Source organism: Petaurus breviceps, unplaced genomic scaffold, assembly GCF_028583685.1.
Source record: "Petaurus breviceps papuanus isolate PSGF00001 unplaced genomic scaffold, PetGlider_PUasm1.0 37, whole genome shotgun sequence".
In the NCBI taxonomy this organism is placed as follows: domain Eukaryota; kingdom Metazoa; phylum Chordata; class Mammalia; order Diprotodontia; family Petauridae; genus Petaurus; species Petaurus breviceps.
In genome coordinates, this window is record NW_027186296.1 from 97,063,591 (window position 1) to 97,090,533 (window position 26,943).

The 26,943-nt window shown below is 37.3% G+C and overlaps 1 protein-coding gene across 3 annotated transcripts in view; it reads right to left on the reverse strand.

Annotated features, from left to right (window-relative positions):
* The window catches only part of RGS10 (regulator of G protein signaling 10), a 70,619-nt gene that overhangs the window by 24,797 nt on the left and 18,879 nt on the right, over window positions 1–26,943 (reverse strand). For all 3 annotated transcript variants that reach the window (XM_069099077.1, XM_069099076.1, XM_069099078.1), the window contains exons 2-4: window positions 22,219–22,337; window positions 19,565–19,651; window positions 3,082–3,225 (exon numbers count right to left, since the gene is read on the reverse strand). In XM_069099077.1, coding sequence (XP_068955178.1) covers window positions 3,082–3,225; window positions 19,565–19,651; window positions 22,219–22,337 — 350 coding nt within the window. The remainder of the gene's footprint in view (window positions 1–3,081; window positions 3,226–19,564; window positions 19,652–22,218; window positions 22,338–26,943) is intronic.

Consider the following 26,943-nt stretch of genomic DNA (forward strand, 5'->3'; position numbering starts at 1 on the left):
GGAAGATAAATTCTCCTAACTATAGGCCTAGCACTCTATTCACTGTGCCATCTAGCTGTCCAAATATGTATGTATATGTCTTAAATAAATACAGGGTGAGGAAGTGGAGTCAATCAATTTAGATGACTCTTCATGTCTACCTTTAATAATTCCCATACCCTGTATATTTTGCTGCTTCTAATCAGAGAGGGACCAAGAAACTACTTAACTACATTGATTAAAATTCTGGGTTATTTTTTAAAGAGCAAATAGGCACTGAATGATTTCTTAAATGACCAGCTTATGAACTTTGTGATATCTGCTTTAGCTACTCAGAGGTCTTTTCTTTTTCTTCCAGGTTCTTAGCTGTGTTCTGGATAGCTGAGGCTGTCAGATAAGTGAAGTGCTTCTGTACTCAGATGCAGAACTAAAGACAATCTAAATTTTCCCTGATGAGTATGTTCTGGGAGAACTGAAAGTGCAGAACAATCTATTCTGGTGGCTCTAACACAAAGCCAAGAGGCCCCATGCAAAGCCAAATCTGCTGAGATTTGCTTTTATTTTCAATGACATGAAACCCATCAGTTCGAAACATGCTCCTGCTTAGTTTCTCTCTCTTTTACTTATAGAAACAGGACTTGGGTAGGAGGACCTTTGGGAAACAAAGAGAAATAGAGATCATTCTGAAAGTGTATTTTAGTGGTTGCCAACAAAACTTCTCCAGAGCCAGAATTTTAGAGAAGTGAGATGGGAACCCAAAGTGTCTTTGTTATATTTATTTTAGAATTAATCCTGGTTTTAAAGAGGGTACTTTCATTCACATATCCCTTTGGAGATCATGAACTTTTCCATTTCCTCAAACTAAAGGTTTTAACAAGGGGTCCTAGAAGTTGCTTACTTTTAGTCACATAAAATTCCCTCCTTTGCCACCTGTACTACACACTGCTGTAAGTGGCACAATCCCATAGCGTGGGACTGAACAAAATCATCTGTTTCTTCACTGGTGCCAATATTATTCTGACTATTTCTGTCTCCGTTTTGATGCCTTTTTGTATGTGCATCTAGAAAAAATTCTAGTCCTTCAAAGTCTGCTAGTCGGCCAACTGTTTAGCAACATGGGATCAGATTTTGACAAGCTATGCCACTCTCATTTTTCTTTAGAATAACACAAAATAATTGCATTCTCTCTTGTTGCAATAAGCATAATAGTGAAGAATACAAAGTCTTGCCCTCAGTTTAAAAAAAAAAACACAATAAACTATACAAGTACAGGGAACGAGATGGAACAATAGTCAATAGCATGTGTAAAGACAATTTCCATGGTTTTACAAGCTCAAAATGTGAATCACTCAGATCACCCAGTTCCAATACAGTCTTAGTTTCCATTAAGAAAAGTATGGTGTCCAGGAAAAAGAAGTGCTCATCTTATTGTATCCTGCCGTGATCTGACCACCTATGGAATATAGTGATCAGAGTGGGATGCTGTTTGTGAAACAAGGAAGTTGGACAAGATGACTGAAAGTGGAATGCTTGGTAACTGATTAAGCCAAAGGCCAGTCTTCATATGAATGTACTGCAGGAAGGAATGCTCTTTACATTCACACATGTAATGATATTGTTTTCAACTGCGTCTTCAAATAGTACATCACTGCTATATTTACTTTATGTAGATACAGGTCTATAGAATAAAGTATAACTAAAGAAAAGAATATGGAATAAAGTAAAACTAATGCAATATTCTGATAAGCCATACCTATAAATTTAGTCTAAAACTTGGAAGTATAATTACTTCATTTATCAAGCATCAACAAGGGAATTATTTATTGCAAATAACGGATTTTTTTCTTAGATAACAGAAATAGGAAATATTATATAATGAAAAGTATACTCAACTCTGAGTCAGGAGACCTGGGTTTGAATCTTGGCATATTAGCTATGTGAACACAGTCCCCTTTTCTGTAAATGATGAATGCAAAAAATTTGGACTTCCCACTACATATAGTTGCAGTAAAGAAAGTGCTCAGTAAATCTTATATCAATTTACATCTTATTATTAGGTTTAAAAGCATAAAACTGCTGTGAGACTTTTGGGACATCATACACACATCTACATATGCATACACGTATGAGTGTTACAGACATGTAACTTCAATACTTTAATGGATCTGGATTCAAATCCTAGCTCTGCCTCTTATTATCTGTGTGACCTTGGGTCACATTTAACTTCTCTGGGCTTCAGTTTTCTCATCTATAAAATGAGAGGGATGAGACAGATGGCCTCTAAGGTTCACTCTTATGATTCTCTACTGATGCAAAATGTTAACTGTTCTGCAACTTGGGGTGCAAAATGTGCCCTATGTTTTTTGGACCAATTTGGCCAATGCAGGAATTTGCTTTGTTTGGCTATGATTTGTTCACCCCTTCCATGGGAAGGAGAGGGCAGGGGAGAAAGGAGATAAAATAGATTTTTGGGGTTTTTAGAACTTTTTATTGATGAGTTTCATTTTTACATTATGAACATTTAAAGATCAATATTCCTGACAGGTCTCTTATACCAAAGCAAAACAGTTAAGTAAAATTAGTAATACAGTGACCTCATCTGAAAGTGTATGCAACATTTCATATCTTAGCAAACCCCCCCCCAACTTATTAGCTTTAAAAAATTAACAAAAATATCTTCTTTCCTTCCTATCCCCACACCATTAAGGAAAAGAAGAACAAATTCCTTGTAACAAATATGCAGAATCAAAGAAAGGAAATTTCCTCAATGGTTTTTATACACACACACATCACTATATATCCTAAATTTGTCACATCTATGTAATGAATAATATATTACATCATCAGTCCTCTGGAATTACAAATGGCATTGTAAATCTTTGCTCACTGAAAAAAATTTTTTTAAGAGTTGGTTGAGGGCAGCTAGGTGGCACAGTGAATAGAGCACTGGCTCTGGAGTCAGGAGGTCCTGAGTTCAAATCCGAAGTCAGATACTTAACACAAAAACTAGTCCTGTGACCTTGGGCAAATCACTTAACCCCAACTGCCTTCCAAAACGCACACAAAAAAAGAGAGAGTTGGTTGAAAAAGAAGCCCCATTACCTGGTCCTGCAGCTTCTGAAACATCAAAGGATGAGGTTCCTCTAGAATCTTCTCATTTAGGCGAGACTGTCCCTCCACATTAACTTGTGATGAGGCTTTACTGGACAAGAAGGTCATGTAAATGTCCTTTGCCTTTTCCTGCATCTATAAGAAAGCAAAATAACGACCCATTTATTATCTGCCTACATAGCTCTTTCTACAGCCTTTCCAGACTTGTCAACATCTTCTAGTCATGTACATATGGCAGCCAGAAGGTACATCCATGTCAAAGAAAATAATATATCTCCCCCTGCTTCTTCCCTCAGGCTAAGACCTATATAATTTATACTCATCACAGAAAGTTTTAACCCTTATTTTCTTTCTGAATGACAGCTAAAAAGTGGCTGTCATTACCTGGCTTTCTTACTGAACACCCTTAATGAAACATGCAAAAAAATATAGAGAACAGAAACAATGCCTCTAATAAACATAATGTTTCAGGGTTAAGATACTGTCCAAATGAAGCAATGGAATGCCAGATATATGATATGATCATCAGTCAGTTAGTCTACTAGAAAACCCTACATCATTCAAAAACAATAATTCAACAAAAAAATTATTAAGAGACTACTATGTCCAGTGCATGGGTGCTACATGTTAAGGACACCAATGTAAAATAACAAATGGATGCTCAGTTGCATTAACCCAGATGTTCATTCCTTTCATGTGATATTCTTGATGATTCACTATGCTACTGAGGCCAAGTGATTTTTTTCAGGCCAATAGGTTACACAGGGAAAAATACAACATACTTTCAAACAAAACGAAAAGCCAGGAACAGTCCTGCTGAGGAGACGGTGAGATCAAGTGGGAATCCTCCCATGAAGGCCTTTCCCATCCAAACATTAAACAAGGATATTCAAAACCAGAAGTTATGGAGGAATGATTTGCACACATAAATACTTTGTAAGCTTTAAAGTACAACATAAATGTCAGTTATTATTATTACTAAAACTCAGAGTAACTTGTCATATAAAGTTTGTAACAATGAATAAACTACATTGTAGGAAGTATTCTTTGTTTTAAAAACAACAAAACCACAGTTTGTTGATTGGATCAAAAACCTCTAAGCCCTTTGTCTCATCCTGTATGATTCTTACCTGATTGTTTCAAAAATTCTAATAGATTGGCCAACTAAGTTGAAAAAGTAGGGGGGGAAGGGGGAAGAGTTGAGTAGTTATTCACAGAAATTTTCATACTAAGAGTTGGAAGGGGCTTTAGAGACATCTAACTCAAGCCTTTCTTCCATTCTACAGATAAGCAAACAAACTGTACCAGAAGTTTGTAGGTAGTCAATCTTATAGACTCCTGATTCTCAATGGATTTCTGTCATGCTAGTCTTAAGAAACCTCATTGTGCTCTTACAATTACAAAGTTTTAACATCTTTCACCTTGGGGAAGCTGACAGGAAATTGCTACTACCCCCCTGGGATGACTGAGATGCCAGACTGCCTAGAAAAGAGTTTGAGATATGGCTCTTGAAATTCCTTCATTGGGAGACACACTCTAATCAAAGAGAAGAGATCACAAAATGAGAGCTTAAAGGGATCTTGGAAGTAATGACCATCAGAGGTAGGAGTTGGGGGGTAGGGAAGGTGAGGGAAAGGCAGGGGGATTTCCTAAAGATCACACAGGTAATAAATGGAAGAGCTGGGATTTGAACTCTAATCCTCACTTCAGAGTCAATCCTCTTTTCAGTATTGAAAAATATTACCTTGAGCCTTCTGGCTAAGGTAGAAATACGTTAGGATCTAAAGGAGACCAGAACCCTGATAAATACCCTCCAGGAATGCTCTAAAAAATGTACTAGAAGGAACAACTATAAAGAAAACCGAAGTAAAAATGACCATAAGATTCTCTAGCCAGTCCAGGATTTCACAAGATTTCCAGAAACCTGTGAAGGCTCAGTAAATGGAAAACACAGTGCACAAGCTACCCAGACTTGCACCAGGAAATAGGGTCAAATCAGCATCAAGTTCAGATCCAGTCAGCCCATGCCCTAGCCATAGTGAGAGACAGGGCTACAAGTAGTAACCAATCAGCTAGTGACTAAGAGACAGAGCAGGAGATAGGACACGACCAGGGTAGGACACCTAGAGTCCATTAGAGCCACATCGGGACAAAAATCTGACACAGGAAGCCTATGCCTAAACCATAGCAAGAACTAGATTGTTGCAAGAGCCCAGGCTAGTATAGCACCTACCAGAAAAATCAGTATCTTTTTGGGGACAGTTACCAAGCCAGAGGCAGATTTGGACTGTTCAAGAATGAGACATAGAAGAGGTTAAGGTCAAAACCTAAGTCAAACCACCATAAGCCCATGCTAATACCAAGGAATTCCTGCAGAGAATGGAGCGCCCAAGACTATAGAAGGGAGCAGATCCTGACCAGAAGCTGAAGCAATGAGTAAACAGGAAAAAAATACTCAACATGATAAATACTATGTACTGAAAGTAGTCCAAGATACAAACCCGGAAAAAGCAAGTAACTCCACAATGAGTCCAAAAAGAAGCTCAAAGGAAAAAGGATTCTAAAACATGAAGAAAGTAATCAAAAAGCATAAAATTCAGTGTTAAATGAAAGATATAAAAGAATGGAAAGAAGAATTAATAAATATAAATAACCAGAGAAATAATCATTTCTCATGGGTAGGCTGTGCTAATACAATAAAAAGAACAATACTACTTAAATGAATTAACTTATTCAGTGTCATATCAATCATACCACCAAAGAATTACTTTAGACAACTAGAAAAGATAACAACAACAACAACAAAATATCAAGACTCTCAAGGGATATAATGAAAAAATATGAGGAAGAAGGGGGCAAAGTAGTACCAGCTCTCAAACTATACAACATCATCAAAACTATTTGGTGCAAGTTAAAAAACAGAGGTGCCAATTACTGAAACACAACCTACAAAATAAATCAAATATAATAGCATAGTGTTCAATAAATCCAAAGACCCCTATCTCCTCCCCTAAAGACTCACTATTTCATAAAAACTGCTGGGAAAACTAGAAAGCAACATGGCAGAAATTAGGTATAAAACAAAAACTCACACCATATGCCCAAACAAACCCAAATAGACATGACTGAAATATAAAAAGTGACATCAAAAATTAGAGGAGCAAAGAAGGAAACACCTTTTGCAGCTATTAATAGGGAGAAAGTTCATTACCAGACAAAGGATAGAGAGGATTACAGAAGATAAAATGAACAATTTTGATTACATAAAATTAAAGTTTTTGAGGAAAACCAATGCACAGCAAGTTTTTCTAATAAAAGTCTCATATCTAAGATGTATAAGAAACTGATTCAATATAAAAGAACAAATACCACTTCCCAATAGATAGAGGTCAAGGGATGTAAACAAACGGTTGTTAGAGGAAAAACTCCAAGCAATCAATAGCCAATTTGAGAAAGTGTTCAAGACCACGAATAATTCAAGAAATGAAAATAAAAGAAACTACAAGCCTCTACCTCATACCCATCAGACAGGCAAAGATAACAAAAAAAGCAAAATGATGATTGTTGGATGGACTGTGGGAAAATAAGCACACTAATATTCTGCTGGTGAAGCTGTGAACTGGTCCAACATTTCAGAAAACCATCTAGAACTTATATATATATATATATATATATATATACACACACACACACACACACACACACACACACAAAAACATATAAGCCTTTTTTGTTGTTATAAGCAAAGAATTGGAAACTAAGGGGTCATTCAGCAATTGGAGAATGACTGAACAACTCATGATAAAATAATGAAATGGAATATTATTGGGCTGTAAGAAATGATGAAAGAGAAGGTTTCACAAAGACCCAGGAAGACTTGCATGAACTTATGTAGAGTACAGTGAGCCCAACCAGGAAAACTATCTCAACTGTAACATTAACATTGTACAAATGTACGACAATTTGAAAGTTTTAAATACTCTGATCAATGCAAAGATCAAGGATGATTCCAGAGACCAATGGTGAAGAATGCTATCCAAATCCTGAATGAGAGGTAACAATAAACTAAGAAGCAGAATGAGACACATATTTTTGGAAATGGCCAATATGGGAATTTGTTATGCTTGACTATATTCATTTGTTACAGAGATTTCTTTTTCTAGTGAGAGGGAGGTGGAAGAGAGAGAAGAGGGCTTGACCATTGAAAAAAATTCATTAAAAAAGAAATTATGAAAGGGATAGTCTCAGAGAAATCTGAGACTTGTATGAATTAAAGAGTGAAGCGAGCAGAACCAAGAGAACAACAAATTAGTAAAGGTAGTAAAGACAAACAACATTTAAAGACTTTAGAACTCTAATCAATGCAAAAAATAACCACAGTTAAAGAGGACAGATGATGATGCAAACTACTCACCTCCTAAGAAGAGAAGTAAATCATGGACTTGAAGTACAGGATAAGACATTCATTTTTAGAGATGGCCAATGTGCAAACTCGTTTTGCTTAACCATAATGTTTGTTACAAGAGTTTTGTTTTTCTTTTTTCAGTGGAGAGGGGTGGGGGCAGGAAATAAGACAAGGTAGCACTAGGGTTGTTGAAAGAAAAAGACACGATCACTGAAGCATTTTTTTAATCACAGAAGAAAACCTAAGGAAGGTAAGGAGAAAAACACAGAGAAGCAGGACAGCTCTGAAAGATACGTGACTTTGTCACGTACTTAGGAGAAAAAGCCTGGAACAGTAGGGATCTGCAATTTCATACACAACCCTCTCATCTCATTAAATGTTTGTTAAATTTAGAATTAAAGAATGGAAAATTTCTTAAAAAGAAAACAAACCGCCTTACCAGAATTAATAAAAAAGAAGCCCTATTTTGGAAGAGATATCGATGAAATGATGTCTATTCTTAAAACAAATGAATGAACAAACAGGACATCTCAAGCAAAATGATACATTTGTGCCAGGGGAAAAAAAGTACAGGCAATAAATACCACATTGCAAAAAGCACTGCTGGCTAGAACTGAGAAGATGTTGGTGAGCCAGACTTTTAAGACCATGAGACCTTCAGGCCTTGCCCTAGTCAATAAAACTATAACCACCTTCACCCCCTTCACTCACTCACACACACACACACACACACACACACACACACATACACACACACACACACATATGTCCACACTGCAAGATAAAATCATCTACCATTTCCGGGGAACCTCAATAAAGGCTGGATGTTGCCAAGTACCAGAAGACTAGTAAAGTATATGTAGGGCCATCTCTTGGGAATTCAAGTAAGATCACACTTTGGGGTCTGTTTATGCTATATCCTACCATACTTCTCCATTCCTGTTCAGGTGAGATAAGAATCACGATAGATGCCTAGGAGAGCTGTGAAACTGAAAAGAAGTTAAGGCAATAGGGTAACCTGCAAAGGGGATGAATGGAAGTAGTAAGGGCCAATGCTTCCAGTTTAGCTAAATATTAAGGGATTTTGATGGTGGTAATGAGCATTATGGTTTGTGCCTGTGAGGATCAGGTGATATGGATACACACATATTATACATACACATATGTATGTTACATTGTGTGTCTGTGTACACACCAGTGCACTGTGCGTGTATATATACCATGTGTATACAATGTGTATGTAGAATATACTGTATGTTGTACAAGTTTGTGTCATGCACACATATATTATATATATAACATATACATGCACATATATGCCGCAGGACCTCTCTCATGTCCAGCTACCATGCCAATATGGTGATAGACCAGAGTACAGAGACTAAAGAGCCTGCCCCACTCTCTGGACCCTATTTATGGCTTTGCCTGAAGCCAATAACTTTTTTTTTTTTTTACCATTTTCTGTGTGTTTTTGTACAGTATATTTTGGTCAGAGTGGTTTAAGTAGCAGTTCTTATCTTGGTCAGGATAGGAAATGTGACTGAAAAGGGAAATACTCAAATAGTCGACCACAAACAAGTCACGGGAATACTCTATGTTCAAGTACAGAACAGCTCACAAAAAAAAGAAGAAGCATGTCTGGCTATTTTGGTGAGTTTTCCGGTGTTTTGTTAACCCTCTTGTAGCTCCTATGGGATGTGTACATGTGTATGCATGTGTGTGTATGTGTGCGCATGTGCAGAGAGGACTGGTGTCCCTGCAGAACTATACCATCCTAGCCTGCCCAAGCTGAGAGGGCCCTTCCTGGTCACCATTAAATCCAACCCTTCCATTTTATAGACGAAGAAACAGACCCAGAAAAGAGGACTAACTTACTCAAGGTCAAGCAGGTAGTATAGAGAAAGGATGTACACTTAGTAAATTATTATATAAGAACCTTTCTATATCTAAATTTCTGGGATTCTAACACATATTGGTCTATTCCCACAGTGTCAGTTGCTAATTAGCTAAAAAATCTCTGGATGTCACCTGAATTTCAGAATCTCAGAGCCATGAGAGACCTCAGAAGCCACTGAATTCAATATTTAAATTAACTAAACAAAAATGCCCTCGAGAACCTGACAAGTGCTTATGACAGACCATAAGACCACAGAATCAGGGGCAGCTAGGTGGCGCTGTGAGTAGAGTGCTGGCCCTGGAGTCAGGAGCACCTGAGTTCAGATCCAGCCTCAGACGCTTAACACACACAAACAAAAAACCTAGCCATGTGACCTTGGGCAAGTTACTTAAACCCAATTGCCCTCCAAAAAGAAAAAAAAAAAACCCACAGAATCACCGATTTAGATCTTAAAGAGGCTTTAGAGTTCATCTAGTCCAAGCCCTTCATTTTACAGGTGGAGAAACTGAGGCCCAGAGAGTGTGACTTGCCCGGTATCACATGATGCTATTGTCCAGCTTTGAGCCCAGACCCTCTGACTCCAAATCTTGTTGGCACCACATTGAACCTACCACTTCCCAAGGTAAGACAGGCCATTCTGAGCTAGTTCTACTAGGAAAAAAGATTTAGTCTAAAAGGACTTTGTATTTAAGCATTCCCTTCAATCCCCTCCAATAGACAGGAAAATGCAATTGAGAGTGACTTTGTCTCTGGGTTTAATAAATGTCCCTTTATCCCCAGCACTGAGTACAGTGTCTGATACATAAGGATATAGTAAATGTTAGCTGACTGATCTTTATAGGTGCTAGGGATGACAACACATGACAGACCACTATGGTAAGTAAAGTGTTCTCCTCACAACAAATTTATGAAATAGGCAGAATATATTATTGCCATTTTGCAAATGGAAAAACCGAGGCTGAGAGATGTGAAATGGCGGTAAAGGCCAGATATAGACATGGGTCTCTTAATACAAATCCAAAGATCATTCCACTATATCCTTCTGTCTTTCAGAAGACAAAGGCAGGAAGAATCGAGGCAGCTAAATGGTATAAAGCACAGGATAAAGTGCTGAGCCTGGGGTCAAGAAGACCTAAGTTCAAATTCTACCTCAGATACTTACCTGCTATGTGACCTGTGCAAGTCATTTAAGAGTTGTCTGCCTCGGTTTCCCTACCTGTAAAATGGGGATAAACAATGGCTCCTAATCTCACAGGGTGGTTGGGGCTATCATATGAAGTATTTCCAGAGAGATACTTACATACAAAATAGATACTTAATAAATGCTTTTTTCCCCTCCCCTTCCTCCCAGATTGACACTTTTTAAAAAACAACTTATTGGATCTAGAGAGTTGCTTAGGACACTGAGAGGTTAAATGATTTGCCTGGGAGAGGCAATAGCAGAATAGCTCCTTATGTACAGAGGGGCTCATTCTTAGACTGACTTCAAGTTGAGAAGATTTTCTGGCCACAGAAACTCTTAAAGATAATCTATTAAGGCAGAGAGGGAATGCAATCTCCCGAGTGCAATATGCATCTCACATTGACATCACAGATGAGTAAGTATTAAGTTTCATTATTCCTTCTCCAGAAATGGCTGAATTGGAATCCAACTAAGAGTTGAAAATTACGTTTATATGTGTCAAATTTGTAAAGGAAACTGCAATCATTTGGGATGAACAAGGCCTGTCTATAATTTTTTAGTGTTTATTGCTTCTGTAGATGATAGAACTGTAAGCAATGTGTTGCTCTATTCAATTGCTTAAAAATCCCCAGATCTTAGAGCTGGAAGGAAGCTCACAGATGTAGCCCAACATATTCAGCTGACAGAGGGTGACCTGGGGGTCAGGGAAAGGAGGTGGCAGTAATTTGGAGGAGAAGCATGATTTGAACTCCTGTTTCTTGATTCCTAATTTGTACTTTTCACCAATAACAGGTCAAATGAATATAACACTTTACGAAGTACCATCTTCACAACTATCCTATGAGGTAGTTAATGGGGCCGTATTTGTAATTTAATTGGTACAGGCAATGCCTGTAAGGGGAGATTCCCTCTACCAATTCAGGTTGGCACATTCTTTGTAACTGACAATTTAAGAGAAACATTAAAAGTGAAGTTGTCTGGGGTCCCCTGGATAGTGTCAAAAGTAGTTAATGCAGGGGGCAGTTAGGTGGTGCAGTGAATAGAGCACTGGCCCTGGAGTCAAGAGGACCTGAGTTCAAATGTGGCCTCAGACACTTACTAGCTGTGTGACCTTGGGCAAGTCACTTAACCCCAAATTGCCCTACCTTCCCCCTCCAAAAAGAAAAAAAAAATAGTTAAGGAAAATGTTATCATCCCCATTTTGCTGATGAAGAAACTGTGGTATGGAGATGTTAAATGACTTGACCAAGACCAAAGTGCTAATAAATATCAGAGGTAGGAATCAAACCCAGGTCTTCTGATTCCAAATCCAGGACTCTTTGCCACCACTAAAGGATGCCACCATTTTGAAAAGGAAATTCTTCCCATTGTTAGGTTATTCTCACGCACTGCCTATATTGATGCTTAAAGAGATCATTTATTCATTCAACATATTTATAGATCTTGGGAGGAGGAGAGGGTCTGGGAGTGTTTTCTGTTTCTGTATATATTTACTATGAACCACACCATTCAGCTACATTCAAGGAACTTCCTCCATGGTTCATTAAGAGATAAAAAGCTGTTTTGCTAAATATACCCTATATGCTAGCTCATGAGGAAGAAGCATTTTTTAAACAATGTTTAAAAATATAAAGTAATCACCCGTGTACATTCGTTTAGAAAGATGGGGAATATATATAAATAGATAAGAGAGACAGCATAGTATGGTAAGAATCAGACCTAGAGTCAGAAAAAGATGGTCCCATCTTGGCTATCAATTAGCTATGTGATTATGAGAAAATCATTGAAATCTCTATGTCTCAGTTCATTTAACCTCACAATGGAGATTCGTTAAATATATCTGACATAAATAACTAAACACACATAGACACATGGGAGAGAGGTATAAACAGACAATTCATGTGTGTATATATACACATGTGTATCTATTAACACACATGGGAGGGATGTGTATAGATACATACATGTGTTTATGTATGCATATACACACCTGGGAGAGAAGTGTATGCATACATGTGTACTATATATGTGTGTGAACCCATACACTCATACATGTACATGTATACACACATATGAGGGAGGTATATGTCTACCTCTCTCCCAGGTTTGCTCTAAGGAAAAGGGATAGAGTTAGTGGAAAAGCCCAGAATTTCATTAGTAGAGGGAATTTCCAGAAGAAGAAATTCTATGGACTAATGCTGGTCAGCAGCTTCTCTTCAATTTAGAGGCTTAGAGAGTTCCCTGGAGCACTGAGAAGTGAAGCGGCATACCTGCATAGCCAGTACATATCAGAGGTTGACCTTAGATCCCAGTCTCATGGCCATTTTAAGATGCATTCTCTATTTATAATTACTGAAAAGCATTTTCCAGTCTTGTGGAGAGCCACTCACAGTGTGTGGCAGCAGAAAGAGTACTTGATTGGAAGTCAGACAGTCTAGGTTCTTCTCTAGCTCTGCCATGGGGGCAGGTAGGGGGTGCAGTAGAGTAAGGAAGATCTGAGTTCAAAACCAGTCTCATACATTTACTAGCTGTAAGATCCTGGGAAAGTCAATTTATCTTGTTTAACTCAGTTTCCCCACCTGTAAAATGAGCTGGAGAAATGGTAAACCACTCCAGTATCTTTGCCAAGAAAACTTTATATGGGGTCACGAAGAGTCAGACACCCCTGAAACAACTAAATAACTAGTTGTGTCATAAACTAGTTCTTTTACCTTAGACAATCTTTTTTGAGCCCCAGTCTCCTTATCTTTTTTTTTTTCTTTTTGGAGGGGGGAAGGCAGGGCAATTAGGGTTGTTATTTGTCCAAGGTCACACGGCTAGTAAGTGTTAAGTGTCTGAGGTCACATTTGAACCCAGGTCCTCCTGATTCCAGGGCTGGTGCTCTATTCACTATGCCACCTAGCCACCCCTCCTTAGCTTTAAAACAGAAAGAACAGAGCTTCCCCTATCAGCTTTTCAGTGATGCTACAAGGATTAAATAAGATAAAAGGATTTGAAGGTTCTTTAAAGAGTATAAGGATCTATAAAAAGTCAAGGCATCTGGGGCAGCTAGGTGGCACAGCGAATAGAGCACCAGCCCTGGAGTCACGAGGACCTGGGTTCAAATCCGGCCCCAGACACTTAACACTTACTAGTCGTGTGACCTTGGGCAAGTCACTTAACCCCAATTGCCCTTCCAAAAAGCAAAAAAAAAAAAAAAGGCAAGGCATCAGTACCAGTTATGTTAAGGAGCAGCTCTGATGGTGTAACAAAGATAGTATTTGCTTTAGCATAGAAGGACCTGTATTCAAACCCCAGTATTACCACCTACTAGCTGTGCCACCGTTCCTCCTTTGGATCTCAATCTCCTCATCTAGAGAATAAAAGAGTTGGATCAGATGGGCTCTAAAGTCCCTCCCCAGCTCTAAATACTAGGGCCCTATGAAAGCATTTCATTTATTCAGGTGAGCTACCTCATACCACCTGTGATAACAAAATGTAAATATGTCATGGAAAGCCTCCACACTCCTCTTTAAGGATGCACATCAGTATTCACTCTGCACTTAAATAAATCTAAAGTGACACAACATTTTTTCCCCTGAAATACCTTTCATCTGAAATTTTTAATAAGGTGATACCTTCTAGTGAAATGAAGCAGAATAATTCATAATTATCTTTGCTAATGTTAAAAATAAAGAGGAAACCCTGTTGTCTTGTGTCCACTTGAGAAATTCATGAAAACACTGACTTAAATTTCTCTCTCTTCTGGCAGTTCTAAATGTATGCCTTTGCCTAGTTCTATGCTTATAAAGTGATAGAACTGACTTTGGGTCTCCCCGCTTCCTCTCCTTCTGCCTCCTTAGAGAAGAAGAGACAAAGAAAAGTGCTTGTCGGCAGCTGTGGATTCAGAGAATTCAAGTGTCCTAACTACAAACTGTTTGTATCTCCCAGCTAACCAATGCCATCTTTCCCAATATGGCCCACTCTATGTGCTGCTTTTCCTCCTCAAGATGGGCCTGAGCTGATTCTATTCAGCACCAATATGATAACAACATTTACTTTCTGAAAGCCTTTGAGAGGATCACAGTGCTTGAAAATTATATGTAAGTATATATTATATTACATTATTTATATTATATATAATTTTAAAGTCTTCTGTGTCCTTTTTAAAATTTTTATTTTTAACTTATGGAATAAAACAAGCATTTCTATAACATAGTACAATAAAAAAGATGTTGTACATGAACTTTTAACCTTGAATCTCATTTTATTTTCTTAGACTCATTTTGTAATTGTTAGTAATACATTTGTGTTTTGGAGGATATCATGCATTAAAATAACTGTGGTGTAAGTGAAGGGGGCCCTGGCTGTGGGGTGGGAGGATCTCAACTTTGTTCCAAGCTTTGACTTCCTACCTGGGTGACTTTATGCTAGCTACTGACTTCCTTTCTCTAAATCTCTCATGTCTTCCACAGCTGACATTCTACACATGAGTCTGACATTCCCAGGATCATCATTCAGGCCCTCTGGTTTGACCCAACTTCTTTCCTTTTTGTCCAAACTCTTGGAGCATCCAGATGCCAGGAAAAGGCCAGGCCCATCCCACCCCTCTGCTCCTGGGAGTCAGATAGGGGAAAGGAAGCACCTTCTTCTGAAGGGCTAGTCACTCAACCAATGAGTACAGTTTGGCAGTTCAGTGACAGGTTTCACAATGGAAAGAAATGGAGAATTATGAAGGTAGTGTGAAGGAAGCATAACTTAACTTGTACCATATCTTCCTAATTCTAATATTAGATAGGTGGCACAGGGCGTAGAGTGCTAGGGCTAGAGTCAGGAAGACTCATCTTTCTGAGTTCAAATCTGGCCTCAGACATTAGCTTTGTGACTGGGCAAGTCACTTAACCCTGGTGGCCTCAGTCTCCTTGTCCGTAAAATGAGCTGGAGAAGGAAATGGCAAACCATTCTAGATCTTTTCCAAGAAAACTCCAAATGGGGTCACAAAGAGTTGGACATTACTGAACAATAACAACAATACTAATAATAGTAAGTAAAATAATAATAGCAATATTTATGTAGCAATTTAAAGTCCACAAAGCCCTTTGCAAACATAAGGGATTTTGACCACTTACTTTTGAAAGCAAAAAGTAGACTGTGAGATGACCTTCCTATCCCATAAATGCCATGTGAAAGTCCCAGAAGCTGAAGCAGCAGCAATTTAAAAAGCAGGAGCAGGAACTTCTAAGAACTTAGTTCTCTTAGCTGTTCTAAATTCCTAATCCTAATTATTTATTTATTTATATACTTAGAAGGGCTAGAAACTCCGCAAGAGACAAGCAGACAACAAAGAAAAATCATTTTTCTCCCTTTGAGGGACACTAGGAAAGGGCTATAGAGTAGAAGGCAGGACAGAGTATGATTCAAATGAGTAGCTTTTCTAAAGAAAGAATCCTAACAAAATACTGATCTATTCAGCACTGCCTTTTGCGCCCTTGAAATTGTGTCTGGATATTGGAAATGGAAAAGAGAACTGAGACAATTATCTCAACAATCTACTTTTTATGAGACCAACAGGACAAAGCCTTTCAGCTTTCAGCTTTGCCTGAAATAACTGAGGCCAAAGTTAGTTGCTCTTTGTGTTTTGTTTTGGTTTGTGATTTTTTTTCTTTTTGGCCCAATAATTGCCTTCATTTGCCAGTGCAGAGGAAAAAAAAATCATGGAAAATTTCCAGAGCAGTAATAAATGTGATAGGCGTAATTTTACAATTCACACGAGTCCAGTTCTTCCAGTGTAGAAATGTGCAGAATCATAGAATCTCAAAGGCTGTATAATCCAACTATGATTGAACAAAGATGTTCTCTAGATTCTAGAGAACTGAGAAAAACACCATGGGCTACCAGAGAAAGAGTTGGACCTGGATCCTCAAAGACCTGAGTTTGAATCCCACCTCCGAGACTAGCGTTGTGATCATGAGCAAGTCCCATAACGCTACTCTGAGCCTCAGTTTCCTTATTTGTAAATGGATAATACACATAGTGCCTGCCTACCCCAAAGGATTGTTGTGGAGACCATATTAAACAATGTGATAAATGATTTTGTCAACCTTAGAGTTCTATGTAAATGTCAGCTGTGAGACAACAAATAGAGCTTACCTAAATACCTTTCAGGAAGGAAAACCACTCCCTGCCTCTCATTTCTCCCATCCTTAGCAACCCATTCTATTTCTAGAGAGCTCTAATTATTCCACATTAGCCTCTTCAATTTCCCCTCCTAACACACAGATCTGACATTTAAGACCAAGCAGAACAATTAATTCCTCTTCCATTGGACAATCTTGAGTGACTTAAAGACAGAAATCATCTTCTACCACCTTCTCCCCCATTCAGATTTTTTCTTCTCCAGGCTAAACATTCCCAGTTCCTTCAACTCATCTTCACCTAGTTTTACCTTGAAGCCCTTCACCATCTGGGTCTCCCTCCTCCAAATGCCCTCTATCCTATATTGTCCTCCCTAAAATGTGTGGCATAAAACTAATCAGAGTTTATTTCCAGATAGCATGAATACCTCACTAAGAAACCTATGAGAAGAACTTTCCATAGAATGATACTGGAATTAGGCTCATTGGGGAACGTAAAGACCAGAATATTATCTGTCCAACAGATTATCTCATAAAAGAAAGTAAATATTAAGTCACTTCGGATTGTAGGACTGTAGACTTACGAACACAAGCACTCAACCCAATACACGAGCGCTTTCCCTGAAGGACTAGAGGACTAATCTGTTCCTTTTTTTTTTTTTTTTTGAGATGCCTTAGAATTTTAAAACACAAATAAGAGTAAACACATATTATGAAACTGGGGAGGTAACAGGGTTTAGTGAAAAAATACTCAATCAAGTCAGAGGAAGGTTGCATTCAAATCCTGCCTCTGACATGCCGTGTGACTATTGATCAGCAAGTTACATACTTGTATGAGCCTTAGTTTTCTCATCTGTGCAATGAGAATAATACCTCCAGTGCCTACCTCACAGGGTTTTCATGAAGATTACATGTCACTATGTGTGAAAGGGCTATGTAAACTTTAAAGGGCTTAAAATATCAGCTCACAATTCAGACCTGGAAATTCATCCCTGATGTTTACTTTTTTGTTTTTAATACTAGCGGGTTTTTTTTTACATTTTTTAGTCAATCAGGGTTAAATGATTTGTCCAAGGTCAAGGCTAAATTTTAACTCAGTCCTCCTGACTCTAGGGCCAATGCTCTAACTACTACACCATCTAGCTGCCCCTTTTGTTATTTACTTTCAAATGTGAAGTGTTTGGTTCAACTTCTGTTGCTCTCATGGTATCTTCAAACTTCCCTACTTCTCTCCAGTTTAAAATCTGTCTGTGCATTACCTAAAGGTAATTGTGGTGTAAACATCCCTAGGCTACCACTACATTCTGATTTTCCAAGGCTTTGTCTTCCTACTGCCTTAGCAATCTGATTTCATAGCACCTTCAAAATATGACAAAAAATCAGTTCTAGTATGGTCCCACCTCTAGAAGATATATGCTTCCTTGGGACCCATGTAGCTAAATTAAGAAAGGCCATCACCAGTATTGGTCCATGGTGATGAATTCTATGGCCATGGAAATCCACTTAAGGCCACATAATACAAATTGCCTAATATATTATAGAACACACATTTGCTAGGAAGAACACTTAGAAATGTTCTAAATAGAGTGCATGCCAAATGCATGATGCTTCATAAAAATGGATATTAAATAATTGACAACATATCTAACAATACACTCGGCTTTTATCTCTAAACATCTGGTTACCATTTACTATGTCTGTATGCATTCTTAATGTGGCCCAGTAAGGGAAAGACATCCTTGTGATTTATTCATAGAACAAAAGCTATGGCCAAAATCAAACTCTAGGTATCATAAAGAATAGTTTTATTCTAAAATTTAGGTAATTTAATCTATTTTTATTATGATTTTTGTTTTTGTTTTGGGGAGTCTAGACCTGTGGTTTTATTGGCACAGGGAACTCCTAATAAGGAAGCTCCTTCCAACATGAACTGCCACTCCTGGGCAATTTTTTAGCCTTAGAGAGTTGTCGTGATTTTACACTAGATTGAACTATCCTTTCTTTCTTAATATGGGGTACTTAGGGTCATAGGACCATAGAGTTAGAGCTAGAAAAGTCCTCTGTGGACACTCTGTAGCCTCTTCATTTTACAGATAAAGAAACTGAGGCTAGGGAGATTAAGTAACTTATTCAGGATAACAAAGGCAGTAAGTATTGCCATTTACATGGTACTTTATACTTACAAAGCATTTTATGAAGATTATATCATATCAACCTCATGACAACCCTATGAGCTGAGTAAGACAACATTATTATGCCCATTTTTCAAATGAAGAAACTGAGATACACAGAGAGAGAGAGAGAGAGAGAGAGAGAGAGAGAGAGAGAGAGAGAGAGAGAGAGAGAGAGAGAGAAAGAGAGAGAAGCAGAATGGTATAGTGGAAAGAGCAACATAACTAACCTGAAATTAGAAACCCAAGCTCAACTCAACCACTAAAAGCAAGTTAACTTTGGGAGTCACTTGACTTCAGCCTCTGTTTCCTCATGTGTAAAATGGAGATACTAATACCAATAACATCTTCCTTCAAAGGTCTGTGACAAGGAAAAATAAAACCCAAAACTGGCAATGCACAATATAAATATCAGCTATTATTATTATTATTGGTGATTTGTCCAAGATGGCACAGCTAGTAAGTAAGAGACATTAGGAGTCAAACTCACATCTCAGGGCTCCAAATACAATGCTCTCACCCATTCCAAAATAACATGTCAAACCCATTCCAAATATCTTATGTGCCAATTTCTCCAAGCATTACAAATGTGTCCTGGCATGACAGTTACACCTACTTCAAAATTTTTTTAAAGGAGAGAAAAACAATATATCCCAAGGGAATATTACAGAAACTCTTGGCTGATGACAGTACTGAAGGAAATACCTGTTTCTTATCTTGAATTTTCTTAAAGTCTTCACATGCTAGCCAAAACAAGACATTTTCTTCACTAAATTCTTTTTTCAAAAATTCCTGGGAGAAACAAGAGAAAAACATTACACACTCTCCTAATTTAGTGTCTCTCTTCTTTTATTTTTTTCACATGGAAATAATCAACTCTTCAACACCGTGCAATCATGTAACAAGTCCACAGTAAATGCCTTTGTTCTCAGTGGATTTTTTTTTTTTAAGCAATCGGGGTTAAGTAACTTGCTCAAGATTACACAGCCAGGTGTTTCTGGGTGGGTGCTAAGTGTCTGAGCCTGGGATTTGATCCCCAGGTCATCCCAACACTGGAGCCAGTGCTCTTACTCGCTGTGCTACCTGGCCGCCCCACTCAGTGGATTTTAAAAAAAACTAATAAGATTATAGAGATTTTATAAACATTTGGATTTGCTGATTTTGATGTCATAAGGATGAGCAAAAAACTGGGAAAGTTTCTAAAAAAATTCTCACTGATAATAAATGGCCCTAAAGTAAATAAAAACGGAAAATATATTAGTTCTTCCTAGACAGTTTTTAAACAAAGTACATTCCTCTAAAAGCAAGAATATTTTTAAAAGAGAAAACATGTCAATAGACAAGCCTTATCTATGAAAGAAATGATTAAAACAATTTTAAATATGGTGTTTTTATTTTCAAATGTGAAACAAAAAAAAGTTAAAATGTGTACTTTGAACTTTGCCAAAATAGCAGGTGATCATTTGGAATGCCAATAGAGCTATTTTCTGCCCCTACCAAGTGTCTTTCATATATTCTTAGGTATTTTCCTGATGTATGTAGAAACTAAAGCTAGTGGGAAAAAGTTATAGGGAGACAGATTTCAGCTCAATATAAGTAAAAACTTACTACTGATTAGAGCATCCCTCAAAATGAAGAGCTGCCTCATTAGCTACTGAGTTACCCAACACCAAAAAATGTCCAGGAAGGCACTGGATGACCATTTTTGTTGGATATTTTGCAGGATAGGTTCATTTTTTTTTTTTTTGCTTTTTGGAGGGTATTTGGGGTTAAGTGACTTGCCCAAGGTCACACGGGTAGTTTTTGTGTTAAGTGTCTGAGGGTGGATTTGAACTCAGGTCCTCCTGACTCCAGGGTCAGTGCTCTATTCACTGAGCCACCTAGTCGCCCCCAAGGAGGTTCATAATTGAAGTGAACTTTGGACTACATGTCCCCTGAGGTCCCTTGCAACTCTGACTCAGACTCATCAAACTTTAGGGTTGAAAAGGATCTTGGGTATTTTCTAATCCAACCCAAACATTTTACAGCTGATGAAACTGAGTCTCGGAGAGGTGGAAATGACTTGTCAAAGGTCATACAGTAAGTATGGGACTAGAATTCCATTCTCCTGATTCTCAGTTCAGTATTTTCTCCATAATGCCATACCATAACTATCAAATATTTCCTCACTAAGACATGGGAAAAGCCTGAAGTTGCTTCCCAGCTTCTAGCTGAGCACAGGAGGGTAGGAAGGAAATACTGATGGTGCCTGCCTTGCCCTATCTGACTTTTCAGTCAGTTGGCTTCAAATAGTAGGTCAGTTTAGGCAGATTCTACACATTCTTATGTGTTTGCTTGTGGTGCTTTTAAGTGGCTAACAGTAGAATTCAACAACTCTTCCCTCAACAAAATCTTAGGAAAGATTACCATTTCATGAATGCTACTTGACAAGTACATTAGTAAGAGAAATAAATTTTGCTATTTATATCAACCTACTTTTTCCTCTGCTGTCATAGTTCACAAGATTTAGAGCCAAAAGAACCTCAAAGGTCCTCTAATTCAGCCATTTCATTTAATTTTTTTCAATCAATAAGCATTTATTTATACTTGCATGTGCTGGGCACCATGCTATGAAGAAAGGTCTTAACAGGAAAATTAATTGGCTATCCAGAGACAGTGTTAAAGTACTCTGGAGAACTTATATTCAAAAGTCTTCAAAGATTTTGGAGGCACCCACTGATATCAGCAATTGATATTCAAGTCCCAACCTCTTATTTTAAATAAGGAAACTGATGGTCAGGGAAGTTATGATTCCATAAGTTGTAAACAGTAAAGTGAAGATTCAAACCCATGTCCTCTGACTTCCAGTCCAATGATCTTTTCACTAAATTCTCTGCACTTTCTGTGAATATTGAGGTAACTTAAAATGTACCACAAAAGACTTTCTATGCTTCCATCAGTAACATGATCCTAAGAATGCCTTAAGTCTAAGCCTGGGAAAGTAATTTCTTTTTTGTGAACCTCAATTGCCTCATCTGTTAAATTAAGGATCTGAATCAGATGATGCCTAATGTTCCTTTTGGCTCTTATGGTTCTAATATGACTTTATAGTAGGCAGCCAGACAGAGACAGCGTCCTGCCTGTAATCAAAGAGCTAGAAATTCTCTAATCACTTTGAAATATTCTTCTCTACCCACATCCACCATCATGACATAGTATTCAATGTCTGAAATGTACTCTCTTCCACTCGGTCTTAGTAAAGCTCTACTAATAAAAAATATTTTCAATTCATCAATGACTATGTAGTGAGAAATTCCTTAGTCTTTCAGACATGATACACATGACTAAGCCCTGTCAATATCAGTAGTAAAAATAGCAACCCTAAATCTTTTAATTCCCTCTGGGTCTTCAAGTAAGTTCTCCAAGGAAGTCGCCCATTTTGCAGTGCCTTTTACATTCTGGTGGCTGCTGCTAGGAGTTCCATCACCATCATGTATATCTGAAAAAAAACAAACCAACAAACCCAAAATGAAGGTTACACACATCATTTTTCTAAAGATAATATTTAAAACAAACCCTGAATCTTATCCAACATCATTTGCACCTACTATAAGCCTTAGGGATCCCTTCCCTTACCTCAAGTAGATTCACCAACTAAAATGTTTTACCATTTAGTTTTTACAATCTGACAGGCCTCTCATCGGAATCTATTAACTGTGACATACAAAAAAGGGAGGAAAAGGAAGTTATAGAACTAATCAACCAATAAAGGTTTATTAAAGACCTACTATGAGCCAAGTACTATGATTAATAGGTGAATCAAAGTGATAGCAAATAAAGGTGAGCCTCAATTCACAGAACAATGACTTCCTCTGATTTCCCCCCAATTATTTCATATTAAAAAAATCTCCAATCTCTACTCCCAGATTACTTTCATTTCATTGAAAACTTATTTTTGCAGAAAAATCAAACCCCCAGCCATAACAAAATGACAATTTTTAAAAACAGCAAAACTTTTAAAAATTAAATATTTAAGGGAAAATCATTTTAACAAATATTAATATTTACAGAATAGCTAGGGATAGAATTTTAAAATGTTATAGCTAGAAGGAATTTCAGAGTACATTGAGTCCAACCTTTTCTCATTAAAAAGGAAGAAACTGAGACTTAAAGAGAAATAATTTGCCTGAGATTACATAGTTAACTGAATTGAAACAATAGTTAGATGGTCTAAAGAAAAAAATTAGAAGATCAGATTGAATTTAAAAGTCATATAGTTTCAACAAAAATAATAGGACTATCTCAGTAGATGCAGAAAAACAAAATATTGCACCCATTACTAAGAAAAACACTAGAGAGCATAGGAATAAATGGAGCTTTTCTTAAAATGATAGGTAATATCTAAAACCATCAGGAAGCATTATCTGTAAAGGGGATAAACTAGAGGCCTTCCCAATAAAATAAGGGCTGAAGCAAAGGAATTCATTATCATTACTATTATTTAATATTGTACTAGAAATGTACTAGAAAAAATAAATTGGAGGAATTAGAATAGGAAATGAGAAAATATATTGCCAATGCTATACCCATAGCAGCTGCTATTAATATGCAGGTGTATTCCCAGGTTTGAATCACAAGATATAACAGACTCTCTTCCTTGAAAATGAAACCAAGACATTTATTCAAACACCAGTAAGCCAAATCTATCACAGTAATAAAGAAGTCTATACATATTGCCAATGAAGGGAGCACCGACACCCCAATTGTTTTTTAAGACAAAGTCCATACACATCACCAATACAAAAAACACAAACATCCCAAACCTTCCCTCCATTAGGCCTCCCCCCAAAACAAGTTCCCTTAAGCAAAGTGCCCCTCTCTCACACATGCTAGCTACTCTGCCTCTCTCTGCCTTCTCTCTCTCAGCTCCACCTCACTCTCCCACTTCCTGCCCTATCCTTCCTGCTCTGTTCAGTAAACTCCTCCCACAGTGAGCCCCATGTAAGTCCAGCTATGGGCTGGCCAAAGCTCAAAGCAGGTCACGTGGGCATATTACAGGGCAGGGAAGATCTTCAAATTCCCTTAACATTACAGGAAACAACATTCTTTTTAGATAATATGATGGTATAATTAGGGGAATCTAAAAAATCAACTAAAAATTAGGTGAAACAATTAACAACTTTATATAGTTATATATAAAACATACTACCGTATAAAACATTCATAGTGAATTAATATAGAGTTGCAGGATATAAAATAAATATATTAAATTCATTAGCATTTTCTACATATTACCAACAATACCCAGCAGAAGTGATAGAAAGAGAAACTCCATTTAAAATAACTGCAGATAGTATAAAATACTTGGAAGTCTACCTGCCAAGACAAACCCAGTGACTATATGAACACAATTACAAAACACTTTTCACACAAATAAGGACTTCTATACAACTAGAGAAATAGTAATTGTTCATGGGTAGGCCAAGCCAATATAATAAAAATGACATTTCTACCTAAATTAATTTACTTATTCAGTGCCATACCAATCAAACTAACCAAAGTATTATTTTGTAGATCCAGAAAAAATAGTGACAAAATTCATCTGGAAAAATAAAAGATCAAGAATATCAAAGGAATCAATGACAAATATAAAGGAAAGTACTCTATTAGTACCCTATTTCAAACTATATTACAAAGTGGTAAACATCAAAACAAACTGGGAGTGGTTAAGAAATTGAGATCAGCGGTAGACATTAGGTACATAATACACAATAGAAAAAGACGATAGTAATCTAGTAGTTTGTTGAGTTCAAAGATCTGAGCTTTGAGGGCAAGAACTCATCATTTGACCAAAATTGCTGGGACTACTGGAAAGTCATTTAGAATGGTTTGCCATTTTCTTCTCCAGGGGATTTAGGCAAACTTGGCCAGGGTCACACAGTTAGTAAGTGTCTGAGTCCAGATTTGAACTCAGGAAGATGAGTCTTCCTGATACCTTCCCCAGTACTGTATGTACTTCACAACCTAGCTGACCTTAATTTTGATTACATGAAATCAGAAGGATTTTACACAAACAAAACCAATGCAGTCAAAATTAGAAGGAAAGCAGGAAACTGGGTGAAATTTTTTTTTACAAGTTTCTCTCAGGCCTCATTTCTCAAATCTATAGGGAACTGAGTCAAATTCATAAAAATCATTGAACTTGTCCAACCATTTTGTAAAACAATTTAGTATTATGCCCAAAGAGCTACATATCTGTGCATACCCTCTGACCCAGCTATACTACTACTAGGTCTGTAAGCCAAAAAGAACAAAGGAAAAGGACCTATATGTACAAAAATATTTATAGCAGGTCTTTTTGCAGTGGGAAAGAATTGAATATTGAAAGCATACCTATCAATCAGGGGAATAGTTGAACAATGTGGTATATGATTGTGATGGAATATTCTTGTGCTATAAGAAATGACAAGAAGGATGGTTTCAGAAAAACCTTGAAACTCTTAATGAACTGATGCAAAGTAAAGTGAACAGATCCAGGAGAACACTGTATACAGTAAAAGCAATATTGTAATGATAATCAACTGTGGAAAAACTTAGTTACTCTGATTGATAAAGAGATCCAAGAATTTCTGAAGGGCTTTTGATAGAAAATGCTATTTCCTGAGAGAGAACTAATGAACTCTGAGGGCAAACTGAAGTATAATTTTCTCACTTTATTTTTCTTTAAATTTTTTTTTGCAACATGACTAACATGGAAATGTTTTGCATGATTTCACATGCATAATTGATATCATATTGCTTGCCTTTTCAATGGGTGGAGAAGAGCTTTCAGGGAGGGAAGGATTTGGAATTCAAATTTTAAAAAATTAATGTTAAAAACCAATAATGTGAGGTTTTTTTTTGGAGGGGAGGCACATAGCTCCTAAAAACCTCCTATAAATTTAGAGGTAAGAGCTAGTTAGATGGTCTCTTCCAATGCCAAAATGTCTCTTAGACAATAGCATTCCCTTCTCTAACATCCTACTGGAAGATAACAGGCAACTCTCTTTTGTTGCTTGATCCCATTGCCTAAGTCTTGTAGAAAGTGCTGGCCAGGGTGGCTAGGTGGCACAGTGAGTAAAGTGCTGGCCCTGGAGTCAGGAGGACCCGAGTTCGGTTCCAGCCCCAGACACTTAACACCCACACAAAAAAAACTAGCCATGTAACCTTGGGCAAGTTACTTAACCTCAATTGCCCTCCAAAAGACATAAATAAATAAATAAATAACTCTTAAAAAAAAAGAAACTTCTGGCCTTCAGAAATTAATATATTGATTATATTATAAACATTTAGCATTTATAAAGTAGATGTTAGACTAAATGTTAGAGGTGGTAGAAGGTTGTCCTAAGAGAAAAGGAGACAGAGAAATCAGACTTCAATAGGTAGCAGGAAAAGTGAACACATATTTACTGGACAAAGAAAACAGTAAATGAAGTCAAAGAAAGTATATTTACAGAACTGCAAATGGACCTGAAGATTCTGCTAATGTAGAAAATGAAATACTCAACTCTGACCACTTAAAATACCCAACTGTGACCAGTTGTGACAGTAGGAGGGCAGTAAGACAAGCCCCACCCCCTCTCCTTAATGGAGAAGAGGTCAAGAGGTATGGAAGGAGGCAATGTCTTGGTTTGTTTTGCTTAGCTGCAATTCTTTGCTCCAAGTAAGGCTTCTCTTGGAAATGGGAGTGGGAATCATTAGGAAGAGATGGTAATGAAGAAAGAAAAAAAAACACCAACAAAGTATTTTTAAAAAAAAGATTACGTAAAGTGGCAATACATCTAAAGGTAATACACATTAAATTAGTTCCCTAGTTTGCAGAGGCTAGAATATCTACTTTCTGTATATTTTATCTTTGTATAATAAGACACATATACCTTTGGAGAACCTTTAACACTGGAATCTTCTACTCAACAGCTAACTTGTCCTGTTCTTATGAGAAAATGTAACATTCTGTTATTCTTTTACACAGCAAAATTTGCACAGTAATTTGCCAAAGTTTCACTAGTTAATTGTGATTCATTCATTCACATTCAATAAATGGGGAGATCTGAGTTCATTGTTCC